General features: G+C 53.3%; 1 protein-coding gene across 4 annotated transcripts in view; it reads right to left on the bottom strand.

Annotated features, from left to right (window-relative positions):
- Window positions 1-15183, bottom strand: part of PARVB (parvin beta) — a 139615-nt gene that overhangs the window by 60556 nt on the left and 63876 nt on the right. For all 4 annotated transcript variants that reach the window (XM_017850011.1, XM_017850013.1, XM_017850012.1 and 1 more), the window contains 2 exons: window positions 8710-8799; window positions 2261-2331 (listed from right to left, as the gene is read on the bottom strand). In XM_017850011.1, coding sequence (XP_017705500.1) covers window positions 2261-2331; window positions 8710-8799 — 161 coding nt within the window. Of the gene's footprint in view, window positions 1-2260; window positions 2332-8709; window positions 8800-15183 lie in introns of those variants that run through there.

The raw sequence follows: 15183 nt of genomic DNA, 5'->3' as shown, positions 1-15183 counted from the left end.
TGTGTGTGTGTATTTTCTGTGTGTAGAGACAGGGTTTTGCCATGTTGCCCGGACTGGTCTTGAACACCCGGGCTCAAGCAATCCCCCAACCTTGGCCTCCTAAGGTGCTGGGATTTCAGGCATGAGCCATGGCACCCAGCCTCTTCACCTCTCTCTGAGTCTCCACACGGAAGCAAGAATGACACAGCTGCCCAGGGAGTTGTTTCAAGAAGATAATCTCGTGAATGGAGTTTGTGAACTCTCAAGCATTGCTCAAAAATCAAAGAAAAAAATCTTTAGAAAGGTGTATGGGATGGTTTATCTTCTGTGTCAACTTGCCTGGGCTCTGGGGTGCCCAGACAGCCAGTGAAACATTGTTTCTGGGTGTGTCTGGAAGGGTGTTTCCAGAGGAGATGAGCATTTGACTTGGTGAATGGAGTAAAGCAGACAGCCCTCCCCAAGGCGGGTGGGCCTCCTCCTATCCCATAGAACAAAAAGGTGGAGGAAGGTTGGATTCACCTCTCTCTGCCGTGAGCTGCTAGTGCCAGCACCTGGATCTTCTCCCACCCTGCTCCTGCTACTCAGGGCTGCAGACGCAGGCTGGCATCTCTACCACCGGCCCTCCAGCTTTCTAGCTTGCAGATGGCAGGTTGTGGGACTTCTCAGCCTCCATAGTCAAGTGAGCCAATATCATAATAAACCTCTCTCTAGATATTGACACAATGGGGTCTGTTTCTCTGGAGAAGATTGACAATTCTCATGCATCCCTTGCTTAAATATCCCCCGAGAACAGCATTTTGGTGGCTAAAAGACAGTGACTTTCCTCGTCGACATTCTTCTGTTCAAAATAACAAAGTGAGTATTCAGAGGGAAAAAATAAAACAAATTAAGTAATTTAAGTTATTAAGAGTCAACATCTTTGGGTGGACCTAAAACTGACATTTGGATGATTTATTTTTGGTTTTTTGTTTTGTTTTGTTTTTTGTGAGACGGAGTTTTGCTCTTGGTGACCAGGCTGGAGGGCAGTGGCAAGAAGTCAGCTCACTGCAGTCTCTGCCTCTCAGGTTCAAGCCATTCTCCTGCCTCAGCCTGTGGAGTAGCTGAGATTACAGTTGCCCGCCACTACGCCCAGCAAATTTTTTGTATATTTAGTAGAGACAGGGTTTCACCATGTTGACCAGGCTGGTCTCAAACTCCTCACCTCAGGTGATCCACCCACATTGGCCTCACAAAGTGCTGGGATTACAGGCATGAGCCACCGTGCCCGGCCTCAACGTAAATTTTAAAAGAATATAACTTGCAAGCCGTTTTACTTATTCTGAATGAGCCCTCATGAAAACACAGCTGTACAGCACAGTGTCAGGTCCATTGCGGTGGTGAAGGTGGAGAAGCTTTTTAAAAAGCACTTTTAATAGAAAAATGTCTGTTTCTGGCAGACACTGTCACCATCCGCATTTTCAAGAATCCCGGAGTGCCCAAGCTGGCCGTGAGCTGTGGAAGTCAAGTGTCTGTGTCTGCCACGGCCGTCTGCCCAAGAGCCCACCCTGGGTTCACCAGGGTCAGGCGGAGCCACAGCCTCTCCTTTTCAGGGAATTCCCTCTCAAGCCCTACCGTGGTTAAGATCAGAGCAACCAAAACTGCAATCTGTACTTGGACCCACACAAGCACTGCCTCATGGCGAGCAGGAGCCACGCTGGAGAAGGACAGCCGCTGCCCCAGAAGGCCAGCGCCACAGGATCCTTCCCTCACTGTTCCCTGACCTCTGGGAGCGGGGCAGCCAGGTTCCCCGCCCAGCTGGGATTCACGCCTCCAGACGTGGTGGAAACTGACTGTCCACTCAGCGCAGGCATCGACATCAGATGGCTCCTCGGCAGGAGTGGCCAGAGGGGTCACCCTCCTGCTTTTCAAGGTTAAATCTGAATCTAGACCCCACCAGGCTCCAGAAGGAGTTCCAACTCCATCTGTAAGGTACTACACTAGCTCACGCCAGCACTCACTCCTAATCCTAAAATCTCCTCCTGCCAGGCTCTGTCCAGCGAAGAGTTCACAAGCCGGGTTGTTAAAGCCCCAGCTCACCAGGGCACATGGGAGGTGCTCGGCACTGCGGGCTGGATCCTCCCTGCCATCCTCCTCTGCCAACATGTCTGCCCACCTTCTCACGCAGCACCAGCGTCCCTTTCAGGAGCCCTGGGTTTAGCTCCCTTTGTCCACGAGAGCCCTGAACCCCAAAGCCAAGGCCTCGCCCTAAGAGGAAGATTCCAACCAAGACGGAGCTTCTTACCTTGACCAGTTCCTTGAACTTGGGGTCTTCCTTGGATGTGGGGTCGATCATCGTGCGCTCCTCGTTCTCCTCTGCCAGGGACAAAAGGAAGTCACGGTCAGCGATTGTGGGGGTAGCAGGGACATGGGGAGCCGGGGGAGGCCGACTCATCTCTGACAAATGGAGAAGCAGAGAACCCAGCACGAGGGGAGGGTGACTGTGAGGAACCGCCTTCTGGAAGGTGGATGGGGCCTCCTCCCGCCTTCCCCTCTTCCGGAAGGGGATGAAGTCAAACTCCATCGTTCTGCCTGACCTCGCCCCTCCCAGATTCCGCCAGCAGCTGGTCCAAACCATTTCCATGTTTCAGGAGAAATAAGGAGAGAGCAGCATTGACAGGGCATGAGATGCATCCCCCGGCCGGGATCCTGTATGTGGGAAAGCTCCAGGCACCAGGTAGTTCCCTGTGGCCACTATTTATAAATACATGTGAGGAGTTGGGATGGTTATAATGAGATGGAAGATGGTACATTCAGTGGGAAAGAATCAATATGCAATGTTGTATGAAAATAACATGCAGAAAAAATATTGAGAAATAAATAGCAAAAAAAAAAGGGGGGGGTGGTGGATGAGGCTTAACAGTGAAATGTGCTCATCCTCATCCTCTTTCTATTTCTCTACCTGTTTGCTTTCCCTCCATGTTTCAGCCTGGATCCCACAGACACCAGGCAGCCAGCCGAGCCCGTCATGGAGGACAGTGCCGTGGAGATGGTGCAGAGGCGGGACTGCGGAGGAGGCACCCACAGAAGCCAGGCGTGCTCCACAGCAGAAATGCCCAGTGCCACACAGAAGCCAGCAGGCGCCGAGCACCTCTGAACACATGCAGGGAAGGGCAAGGGGGTCTCAGACTGCCCACGCTGTCCAGCTCCGGGACCTGCACAGAGCATGGAGTGGGTGAGGCCTAGGTTCCACTCACCTGGAGGCTCTACACCACACCTCTCTCTTAAAGAGGAAAAAAGGCACAAGAGAGGCCTCAGGCAGAAGCCAGGTACCCCCCAGGACATACAAGTGGAGATGGCCAGGACACAGTAGAGACCAGGGTCCCAGAGCCCAGACAGGCTCCCATGGGGCTGGGGACACTGACCGTGTCGGTCAGAATGAAGACAGCTTTGAAGCTGGGCATAGTGGCTCACGCCTGTAATCCCAGAACTTTGGGAGGCTGAGGAGGGAGGACGGTTTGAGCCCAGGAGTTCCAGACCAACCTGGGCTACATAGTGAAATCCCTGTCTCTATTTTTAAAAATGAATATAAAATAAAGTAAAATAAAATACAAAAGAAAGAAAGAAAACGGCTTTGAGTGAAACTTCGCTGCTGACACAGATGTGATGCAGCTCCCCGGCAGCAGAGTGTAAACGGACAACGCGGAGGAATTGTTTTTGAAGTCATACAGATCTGATGCCTGAGAAGGACACTCCAGGTAATGTGCAGGGAGCACTCGAGAGTCCTGACGGTGTCTCTGCGAAGGCCTCTGCAGCCTCCCACTCCTGCTGGGATCAAGGCCAGCGTCCTCCATGTGGCCTCCAGGGCCCCTCTCCAGCCACATTTCCTGCCCTCCTGGTGCAATCTGCTCCAGCCCGTCTGGCCTTCCTCCTTGAAGCCTCACTGCTGCCTGCCCTGAGCCTTGGCACCTGCTCCCGCTGTCCGACACTCTCTCCCTGGCCCATTTCCTTCACCCTTCAGATCTCAGCTCCCCAGCTGAGATCCTTGAGCCCAAACGCCAAATCTTCCAAGCTCTCCTGTCCCAAAGGACTTGGTGTGCCTGTGTGACCCATGTCTGAGACCCCCTCTGGACCACCTATCTCAGGTGGGCAAGGAGGAGGGCCAGGCCGTGCATCCACACGTGTATGGGAGGGGGTGCAGGACGGAGAGTGAGCAGGTCACTACCCAATCCCAGCCTTCAGAGAGGCCATTTCTGGGAACAGCCCCTTCAACCCACGCTAAAAATCTAAGCATCGCGCTACCTAGCATGTCCTCACACCTTGCTCTTGCTGAACTGAGAAGCAAGATTTGGGCCCGCCCAGCTCATGTGGCCCCCACAGGGAACTCGCAGCTCCCTCCTGAAGGCTCTGAGCCGACGTCCGACCCCCCGACATCCCCTGGACTGGGCAGCGTGCCGTGCCTGCTCAGATGTCCCAGGACTGCGGGCTCCTTGAGGGGTCCTGCCTCAGTCGGCGGGGCCACTGAGAGGAACGGGGCATCTGATCCAGAGACTGTGAAAGGTGGAGGACAGAGACACCATTTCGAGCCTTAGTGTCACCAAACACTTTCTCAGAGGCATCTCTGGTCTTTAACTGTCCCCGTTGGGTAGCTTTCATTCCTGAACCCACCTAGAGGAGGACAGTGGGCCTGAGAGGGTGGGCGGCAGGCCCCAGGCAGGCAGCTGTGTGTGGCGGTGTGTCTGTGTCTGCAGATTCCGCCGGAATCTCCCGGCCACCTGGTGATGGTGATGGTAGGCTGGGCTCAGAGGCTCTGCACAGACCAGGGAGCAGCTGCGTCTCACAGGGCAGGGGTCTGACTCAGAGCAGGCGTTTACCCTAGATGAGGAACCTCTGTGTCTAGGGGCTCCGGAGCTCACCGTCAGCCCCTGCCGCCTGTCAGCATTCATGACTGGCTCGCCTTGGCCTAGGACCCCGGACATGAAGCCCCTGCAGGCCACTGAATACCATGGCCCTCGGTCCGCTAGGGGCTGTTCACGCGGCCTAAAGAGGAGCAATTCCCAAACCTCAGCGGGCCCCAGACTCACGGGGGCATGTTTAACACAGAGAGCCCTGGACCCACATACTCTCCTTTGGTAGGTCTTGGGGTGGCGAGGAACCCTCATTGCCGAGTGCCCTGGGACTTTCTGACATCCTGCATTGAGAAACAGGACTCCAGGGACTCTGGGAGAGAAGAAAAAGGCTGTGAGAGGCTCCTTGCTTTTCCTAAAAGGAAGCTGAGAGCAGACACCAGGAACCGTGCCGTCTCTGAGCTGTGTGACTTTGGCGGTCTCTAAACTGTGCCATGATCCTCTCGGTGGCTCCGAGACTGAGGCAGGACCCCTCGAGGAGCCCACAGTCCTGGGACACCACAGTGGGTACAGCAAGCGCTGCCCAGCCCAGGGGGTGCGGGGGGTCAGACGTGGGCTCAGAATCTTCAGCAGGTCTGGGTCCGCACCCGGATCAGGTTTCTCTCCACTTCAGTCAGAGGAGAAGCAGCGCCCAGAGGCCGGGGCCGGGGTGGTATCTCCGTGCCAGTGTTTTGTGGCAACCGAGCCCCCGCCCTCCCCACCTTGTGCATCACAGCAGAGCATCCATCAGCTGCAATAAAATGTGCCCAAGGACGGAGACCTGTCCTGCTCACCTCTGATGAGGGCCACCATCTTCACTGAGAGGGTCTAGAGCAGGGGGGAGCAGCCCAGCTCTGGGGGCGAAATGCCCAGGGTTCAAAACTTTGGCACTTACTAGTGATCTCTGTGATCGTAGATCTGTGCCTCAGTTTCCCCACCTGTACAATGGGGATAATGATACAACCCACCTCACAGGGTCACTGAAGGGACTCAGGAGCAGGAGCATTCACAGTGGACCCCCAATATTTGCCACAATGGTGACATTTATGAGCCCAAAGGATATGAAATACACAAACAGGACTTCAAAAAGAGTCAGGTGCTATGCAAATATTCAGTGAGTGAGTTCAGTTATTAATATTTTTTGAGACAGGGTCTAACTCTGTTGCCCAGGCTAGAGTGCAGTGGTATGATCCTGGCTCACTGTAGCCTCAACCTCTTCAGACTCAGGCAATCCTCCCACCTCAGCCTCCTGAGTAGCTGGGACTATAGGTGTGTGCCACCAAGCCTGGCTAATTATCTGTTTATTTTATTTTTTGAGATGGAATTTCACTCTTGTTGCCCAGGCTGGAGTGCAATGGTGGGACCTCGGCTCACTACAACCTCCGCCTCCCGGGTTCAAGCAATTCTCCTGCCTTAGCCTCCCAAGTAGCTGGGATTCTAGGCATTTGCCACCACACTTGGCTAATTTTTGTATTTTTAGTAGACAGGGTTTCACCATGATGGCCAGTCTGGTCTCGAACTCCTGAGCTCAGGTGATCCATCTGCCTCGGCCTGCCAAAGTGCTGGGATTACAGGTGTGAGCCACCACACCCAGCCAATTTTTGCATTTTTTCGTAGAGACAGGGTTTCGCCATGTTGGCCAGGCTGGTCTCGAACACCTGAACTCAGGTGATCCACCCACCACGGCCTCCCAAAGTGCTGAGATTACAGGCCTGAGCCACTGCACCTGGTGGGGCTGCTCTCTTCTAACTGGAGGGAGAGGAAGCCCAGTGGACCCCGGTGTGACCTCAGGTAGCATCACCAGCTCTGGCTTCGGGTCGGCTGGCGGCTAAACTTGCATTGGCATTTCTTCTCCATAAGCTCTTGCTGGCCTGGCCTTGTCACGGAAACCACAAAAAAGGGATGAACTGGGACTTCCCTTTGAACCTGGGTTTGGAAATAAGCGGAATGTTCCACAATCGCCTTCCAGATCAGCTGGATCCCGAAACACACTTTAAGGAAGCTGTGTCTTAGCTGTTACCCATTACATCAGGCGGTGAGCGCAGGGGCCTGGGCCACTTGGCAGGACCCACCCTGTAAGCCCAGGCTGCAGGCAGCTCTGGCTGGCCCAAAGGGAGGAAGCATATTAATCATGTTTTGCAATTTCTTTTTTTCTTTTTTTTCATTGAGATGTCTTGCTCTGTCACCCAGGTTGGAGTACAGTGGTGCGATCTCGGCTCACTGCAACCTCCCACTCCCGGGTTGAAGCGATTCTCCTGCCTCAGCCTCCAGAGTAGCTGGGACTACAGGCTAACCACACCCAGCTAATTTTTGTATTCTTAGGAGAGACGCGGTTTCGCCATGTTGGCCAGGCTGATCTCAAACTCCTGACCTCAAGTGATCCGCTCACTTTGGCCTTCCAAAGGGCTGGGATTACAGGCGTGAGCCACCGCGCCCGGCCTGTTTTCTGTATTTTCTGGTGTGTGGCATCTTGGGGCCTTGCTGACTCTGGAGAGACTGCACCTCCAGGGCGAGCTAATTCCTAGAGATGGTAACCCACCCTCTCGGAGCACACCTTTCACACGTAAACCCGCTCAGAGCCTGTGCCCTAGAGCCCAGAGCCCCCAGCCATCTCTTTTCTTGGGCTCTCACAGGGCTCCTACACTCCCAGTCAATATCCTCACCCTAATCTCCCCTGGCCCTGGGGACATGCCATGCCATGCCATACCATACCACGCCACGCCACGTGGTGTGGAAGGAGAGTCTTCTTCCTGAGAAGACTCAGGACAGCTCCTGCACCCCAAAGCCCACTGGTATGACTCCAACAAGCCAGGCCTAGGCCTGTTCTCCCAGCCTTGCCCATTCCTTCAGAGAAAACCACAGTAAGGGTATTGGGGCCCGACGCAGTGGCTCATACCTATAGTCCCTGCACTTTGGGAAACCGAGACAGGAGAACTGCTTGAACCCAGGAGTTGGAGACCAGCCTGAGCAACATGGCAAGACCCCATCTCTACAAAAAATTTAAAAAGTTAGGTGGGCATGGTGGCACATGCCTGTAGTCCCAGCTACTCAGGAGGCTAAGGCAGGAGGATCACTTGAACCTGGACGGTCAAGGCTGCCATGAGCTGTGATCATATCACTGCACTCCAGCTTGGGCGACAGAGTGAGACTCTGTCTCAAAAAATATACACATAAAATATAAAATAAAGGCATTGGCCCTGCTCCTTCTGCCTCTGCCTGACACTGGTGCTTTCCATGTGGCCTTCCATGGTGTGGTGTGGTGTCGTATGGCATGGCGTGGTGTGGTGTGGTGTGGCACGGTGTGGCATGGTATGGTGTGGCATGGTGTGGTGTGGTGTGGTATGGTATGGTGTGGCATGGCATGGCATGGTGTGTCATGGCATGGCGTGGCATGGTGTGTCATAGCATGGCATGGTGTGGCATGGCATGGTGTGGCATGGTGTGGTGTGGTGTGGCATGGTGTGGCGTGGTATGGTGTGGCATGGTGTGGTATGGCGTGGCGTGGCATGGTGTGTCATGGCATGGCGTGGCATGGTGTGGCCCTGAGTGGCCTGCTACACCTCCTTTCAGAACTATGAGTTTAACAAACTATCTTTTCAAGTCAGTCTTCTCCTGATCTGCTGGCTTCACCACCTGAATAATAAAACTTACGTTTTAAGACTGGGGCAGAAACCCTTAAAGAAGAACTTGCTTTTCCCAATGGACTTTTCTAAACATGACCTTGAGCTAAGAACTTAGACTCGCAAATGCCCCCAGCATCTGATCAAGAGGCCAGATCTATCGGGCTCCTCATTGGCCTCCCCAAGACCAACTTAGTGCCACAGAAGCTCAATTGTCTCAGGGTAGGGAGCGGAGGAACACCCCGTACCGAGCTGGGTGTCTTCAGGGTGAACATCTGCCAGGGCGGGGGACATCGGTGAGTTGATGGCATTCTTGCCTTCTTCCTGCAGGTCACTCACTGTTGAGCAAAAGGAAAGAAAAACCAGGTTAGTCTACATGGAGTGCCGCGGTCTCACATGTTGGCTGTGGACGCAGAGAGAAATCAATTCCTGTTTTTTCAGCATTTAACAAACATTCCTAAAAGGCCTGTTGCCCAGAAAGAGTCGGAGGGAAAAATGCTCCGAACCAAGAGTACATTCTGTAGTTCGTCCCCACCCCAAATATTTCCCAGGTCTCGCTGAGCTCTGCCAGTCTGTTTTCACTGCTCTTTGAAACTCATAACTAAGATACCAAAGCTTCCAGATGTTTCCAGATCTGACCAAGGCCGCTGAGGCAGACAAAGCATGGACCACAGCGATGGGGCATGAGAGGGTGGAACTGCCCTTCCTCCACTGGGGGGCTGCATCCTGAACCATGGACCCCATGGACCTCCGGTCGTGCATACAGGTGAATGTGGAGTTTAAAGTGGGGTCACTGGTGATGGCCGCATTCACAGGAACAGAAATATGATGGAACATCCAGGTCAGGACTGCTGGAACTTGCAACAGAATCTAATAAAGAGAGCCAGAGGCTCCAAGTCAGAAACACCATGGCCTCCCGTCTCAAGGGAGTGCTGAACAGTTATAGGGCCTGGAACACCCAGTGATTAGGGACAACCCCAGAACCAGAAACGACCCCTCATCGCCCTGCACCAGGGAGACCCTCCAGGCCTTTCAGCCGTATCCACCAGGGAGGAACACCCACCCACACAGACACCAGGCACCAAAATCCTTGCTTCTATGATGTCACATTTTTTCCACAGTCACAGCCTCAGCTCCAACTACACGTGGGACTCTAGGTTCCAGCCCCAAGATGCGTCCATGGTGCCGGGTGGAGGTAGGGTCCTGGCCGCTTTCATGGCCCTGGTGGAGGGCTGCTAGGGAGCAGTCCCTGATCACATGCCACAAAAGTACCTAGGCCAGTGTGCCCGGAGCTGTACCTCCTTCTCCATGTAACAGGTTCAGAAATAAAACCGTATTTCCTCTTTTAACACCAGAGTCACATCGAACCTTGAACACCTCCAGCTCTGGACACCCAGCCTCCACAGTGGCAGGCGACGGAGCAGCAAGGGGTGCGGCATGATGGCTCTGGAGCAGCAGGCCAGCAGGGCCCCACCGTGCTGGCCGTGAGACCCCAGGTACGTCCCACTCACCTCTCTGCGCGTCTCTCCATGTGGCATTTATAGGTAATACTGTAAAAATGCCAGGGCCTTTGGAAGGGCTGAATGTAACCATAAATGTCGAGCATCCAGCCCACAGCATGGCACTCAGTGGGCTCTCAGGACACACCTGTGGACCCAGCTTTCAGGAAGACACAACCTCCATCCTCATAAGGATGATGGCAGCGGGGTCCCAGGATGCCAGCTCCTCTCATGTCAGCAAAGGTCCTGACACTCAGCTTCTGAAAAAGCGGACCCTCTTTTACTCCGTGTCCATAGCTGCACTACTCAAAATAGCCCCAAAGTGGAAATAACCCAGGCCGGGTGCGGTGGCTCACGCCTGTAATCCCAGCACTTTGGGAGGCTGAGGCGGGCAGATCACGAGGTCAAGAGATCGAGATCATCCTGGCCAACATGGTGATACCTTGTCTCTACTAAATATACAAAAATTAGCTGGGCATGGTGGCACACACCTGTAGTCCCAGCTACTCAGGAGGCTGCGGTGGGAGAATTGCTTGAACCCGGGAGGCAGAGGTTGCAGCGAGCCAAGATCACACCACTGCACTTCAGCCTGGTGACAGAGTGAGACTCTCTCTCAAAAAAAAAAAAAGTGGAAATTAACCCATGTTTCCGCACATGGAATTTATAGGTAACACTGCAGAAATGCCAGGGTCTTTAGAAGGGCTAAATGTAACCAAAACATGGACGTCGAGTCCCCAGCCCAGAGCGTGGCACCTGATGGGCTCTCGGGACACAGCCGTGGACCTGGCTTCCAGGACAACACAACCTCCCTCCCTTATAAGGACAGTGGCAGCGGGGCCCCAGGATGCCAATTACCCAGTCCCCCCAAGGAAATATATTTGCATTTTAAACAGGCACCTTATCCTGGAGGACTGCCTGATGCAGGAGTGTCAAAGCCTAGGTACAGGTTGGGGTTAGGAAGAGTTTTGATTAGAGGGAGGTTTCGGGCACGGCTGCAGTCACTGAGTCTTGGCATTTGAGAACACCGGATGAATGAGTAAGCAAAACGTGGTCCATGTATACCACGGAATATTATCCAGCCTTAAAAAGGAAGGACATCCGGGCCAGGCTACAGCATGGGTGAACCTTGAGAATGTTATACTCAGTGAAATAAGCCAGACACAGAAAGTCAAACACCGTACAATTCCACGGATAGGAGGTCCCTCGAGTAGGCAAATGCACAGAGGAGAAAGCAGTCTGGTGGCTGCCAGAGGCAGGGGGAGGTGGCAAATAGAGAGGTAGTGTTGAATGACGGCAGAGTTTCAGTTTGGAAAGATGAAAGAGTTCTGTGGGTGGGTGGTGATGGCTGCACAATGAGAACGTACTTAATACCAGTGAACTCTGCTCTTGAAAACGGCTAAGATGGTAAAGTTTACGTTATGTCTATTTTACAGCAAAATTTTTAAATAGGAAAAAAAAAAAAAAGCAGGCCCTCTCCAGGTAACCCACATTCCAGCCACAAGCCAGCCTGGCTGCTGGCACACACTGTCCTCCACCCACAGCCAGCATCCTAAGGGAAGACCCGGGCACCACTCATCATTGAAGTTCCAAAATCCTTAGCATAACTCTGCACCAGCAGTGGACAAATGTTAAATACCTTCACGGGGAAATGATATAGGCACAGAGCTTTGAGATTCCCTCCGCCCCACCTCCCTGAAAATACTTCAGAAGATCCCCCACAGGTCACCCAGATCAGCTGAGAAAATAGGGACCAAATCTCAGCAATTATTTGTACCACGTGACTAGTTACAAAAAGAGTTGTAACCAGCAGAGAGTCTTAAAAGGCAGAAAGGAAACAGGGAAAAGTGATTTTTCACAGGAATCCTTGGGAATATGATAGCCCTGGAGTAGAGGGGGTCCGGGTGGAAGTTCCATGTCCTGGCTGGCTTCATAGGAAGACACGACAGGTGCAGGGAGTTCCCGTCTAGCACAGCTGCCTGCAGTGCTCATGCCGATGGCAGAGGAAGAATAAAAGACCCAGTTTCCCTACGTGTGGAGGATCATACAGGTGGTCTACGCCCATGAGTCCTCTTGGCAAGGTCCGAGAGCTGGCACTGCACCCACGTGCCTGAGCCTGAGGGATGGGGAGGGAGACCTCAGGGCAAGTGGTCAACGCTTTGAGGCAGCCCTGCTCACCTGATTTCAAAAACACAGAGAGGGAGGAGGAGAGGAGCTGCATTTTGAAAGCCTAGAAATTGGGTCACATGAAAACAGAGATTTCCACATCGCCCTTGAACATCAAAGATGACATTAAACAGGGCCAGGGATTTTGTGACCTTAATAAATGAGAAACGCGCTCACGAACACCGCCCAGGGCCTGTTCAGCAGTGCATTCTGAAGGGGCTGGTTATGCACGATGGCCTGAGGGAAGCAAAGGCTTCGGGGGCCAGGAGGAGGGGGCACAGGCTGGCAGACCCCTCGGTTGGCAGGAGGAGCCCAAGCCTGTGGCCACAGAGCCCCAGTCCAAATCTCACATTGCCACTTGCTGGTGTGTGGTCTTGGGGAAGTCCCCTCACCTCACTAAGTCTCAGTTTCCCCATCTGTAACATGGGGTGGTAGGAGTACTGGCCTCACAGGAAATTCCTCACATTTCCTGAGGAATAAGGGGAATCGTGAGCACCCACACATGGCCCACAAACCACTCCCCGCAAGAGGGAGAGGCAGCTGTGGATGTACAGGGTTTCTGTGATTAGGCTCCAAGAGAGGCACAAACTGGGGGAAGAGTGACCACAAGGCAGGCAAGGTCCCCCCATTCCACAGAGAAACATGGAGGGATCCCTGGAGGAGGCAGCAATTGAACTGGCCTTGAAAGAAGGCCAGGCTAACGAAAGTGCCTTCTGGGCTCTGTGCAGAGTGCAGTGGGGACAAACCAGAGCCAGCATGTCCAAAGCTGAAGCGCATGAAGGTTTGAGGGATGCCCTTCTGGTCCTTGCTACATTTTGCAGCCTGGGTTCCCTGAAGGACACAGCTCCTTTGCAGAGGAACTTTCAGCCTGGATCTGATCGTCATCTTCAGAGGATCGGTCTGATGTTTGGAAGGAGGGGCTCCTCTCACACCCTTGGCTTACCCTGCCCCCAACCCTCGCCGCCTGAACGGTGCCAGTTTAGTGGCTGTCAGTGAATCTCAGGAATGTTTTGGTTTTTAAAGTACCGTCCACTTGCCAGAAAGACAAACCCTTCAAAGATGTGAAGTACCGGCTGACTTCAGTCACAGAGACAGGTCTGCTGGCACAGGCACGCTGGCACAGGCATGCTGGCACAGGCATGCTGGCATGCATTCTCTCAGTGTCTGGAGGGTGTGGAGGGTGTGGGCTTCCAAGGGACTGGGGCTTGATTTCATGAGATGGATGATTAAGGAAAAAAGACCGCCTTGTGCTTGTTTTCCTAAGTGTCTGCATTGTTCTAAGATGAATGTCTCTGTCACACGAAATCCAGCAGCCAGCCACGAGGGAGCCGACGCCAACTCCTTCCCACTGCAGCAGAGTTCACCTGCAGCACCGTGCTCTGTGGCCTGCACGGGCGGCCAGGTAGGAAGAGAGAGACAGGAGGGCATTTGATAGGATGAGGGCCCCTTGGCACGCTGTCTCTGGAGATGGGCACTCCTCGCTCAGCCCGGGACGGCAGAGTGGGAAGTGCGGCCTCAGTCACCAGATCTGAGTTTTCAAGAAAAGCTGGAAATATGGGGTTTGGTGTGGAATCTCCCCATTTATAAATGTGAGCCATTAATTCAAATTCTGTGGGCCAGCCAGAGGGCAAACCACCTCGGATTACAGGACACACATGTCCAACCCATATTGCTGACTGTCCACGGGAAAGGGGAGGGCACCACTAATGTTTCCTGAACACCTACTATGTGCAGGCTACCTTCCATGCCAGGCATTCACTTTGTCTGTGAGGGAAGCCGGGTGCGGTGGCTCACGCCTGTAATTCCAGCACTCTGGGAGGGCGAGGTGGGTGAATTACCTGAGGTCAGGGGTTTGAGACCAGCCTGGCCAACATGATGAAACCCTGTCTCTACTAAAAATACAAAAGTTAGCCAGGCGTGGCGGCGGGCGCCTGCAATCCCAGCTACTTGGGCAGCTGAGGCACGAGAATCACTTGAACCTGGGAGGTGGAGGTTGCAGTGAGCCGAGGCTGGGCCACTTCACTCTAGCCTCGCAATAGAGCGAGACTCCGTCTGTCTCAAAAATAATAATAATAATAAATAAACGAGTCTGTGAGGGAGTGGCTGGTCCTGTGCTGTTAGATGTGAAGCCCCAGAGTCAGGACTAAAGCCAGTTCTACCTGATCTTGCACCTCACTGTGCCCTACTAAATCCTACCTATCTTCAACCTCATCTTACTGGCCACCTCCTCCAAGAAGCCCTCCTGGGTGTTCCCCTCTCCCTAGCTCAAGCCACACAGCCATGTAACTGTCTCCTTCCTGAACTTCCCTTCCTGCCAGTGCCAATCCGGTTCCTGCACATAGTAGGCCTTTTAATATATTCAAGGAGCAGCACAACAAAGGGCTTAGAACCCCAGAGCCAGGCTGCTGGTTTTGGATCCCAGCTTGACCACTGACAAGGTGTGTGATCTTGGGCAAGCCACTTGATGGCTCTGTATGCCTCAGTTTCCATCTGTGAAATGGGGCCTAACACACCTCAGAGAGATCACAAAGATTCAGGGAGACACGCACTCGGCACAGTCACTGGCATGCAGCAACCCCTTGGGAGGCGTCAGCTTTGAGTGACTGTAATGGTGGAGAATGTGCGGCTTCCAAAGCCTCCACCCAAAGACTGGGCAAGGTTTTAAAAAAAAAAACACCACCGCTCCCGATTTGGAATTATAAGAACATAAAAGGAAAGAAAGAGAACGAAAACTAAAAGCATGTCATAAAAGCCTGCCATTTATACCTCAGGCCAAACGCGAAGGTTCCATCTTTGATTTTTTTTTTTAATCTTCTTCTTTGTATGGTTGTATTTATTTATGCCCAGGCTCTTTCCCCCCCAGAAAAGGATTTTCAGGCAGCTTTTTTTCCCCCTGTTGATATTATTAGGAAAACAACTTTGAAAGCAGGCTGGTTGAAAAGGACAAGGTCACCTTAACGGAGAGAAGAAATCTGAAAACACCAAGGCTGATCAGCTTCGTGCTCCACCAGGGGAGCCAGGGCAGGACACGGGGGGACGGCGAGACACCCCTGCAACCAC

Source organism: Rhinopithecus bieti, unplaced genomic scaffold (assembly GCF_001698545.2).
Source record: "Rhinopithecus bieti isolate Rb0 unplaced genomic scaffold, ASM169854v2 scaffold_33210, whole genome shotgun sequence".
In the NCBI taxonomy this organism is placed as follows: Eukaryota; Metazoa; Chordata; class Mammalia; order Primates; family Cercopithecidae; genus Rhinopithecus; species Rhinopithecus bieti.
This window is presented reverse-complemented; position numbering and strand designations above follow the sequence as displayed.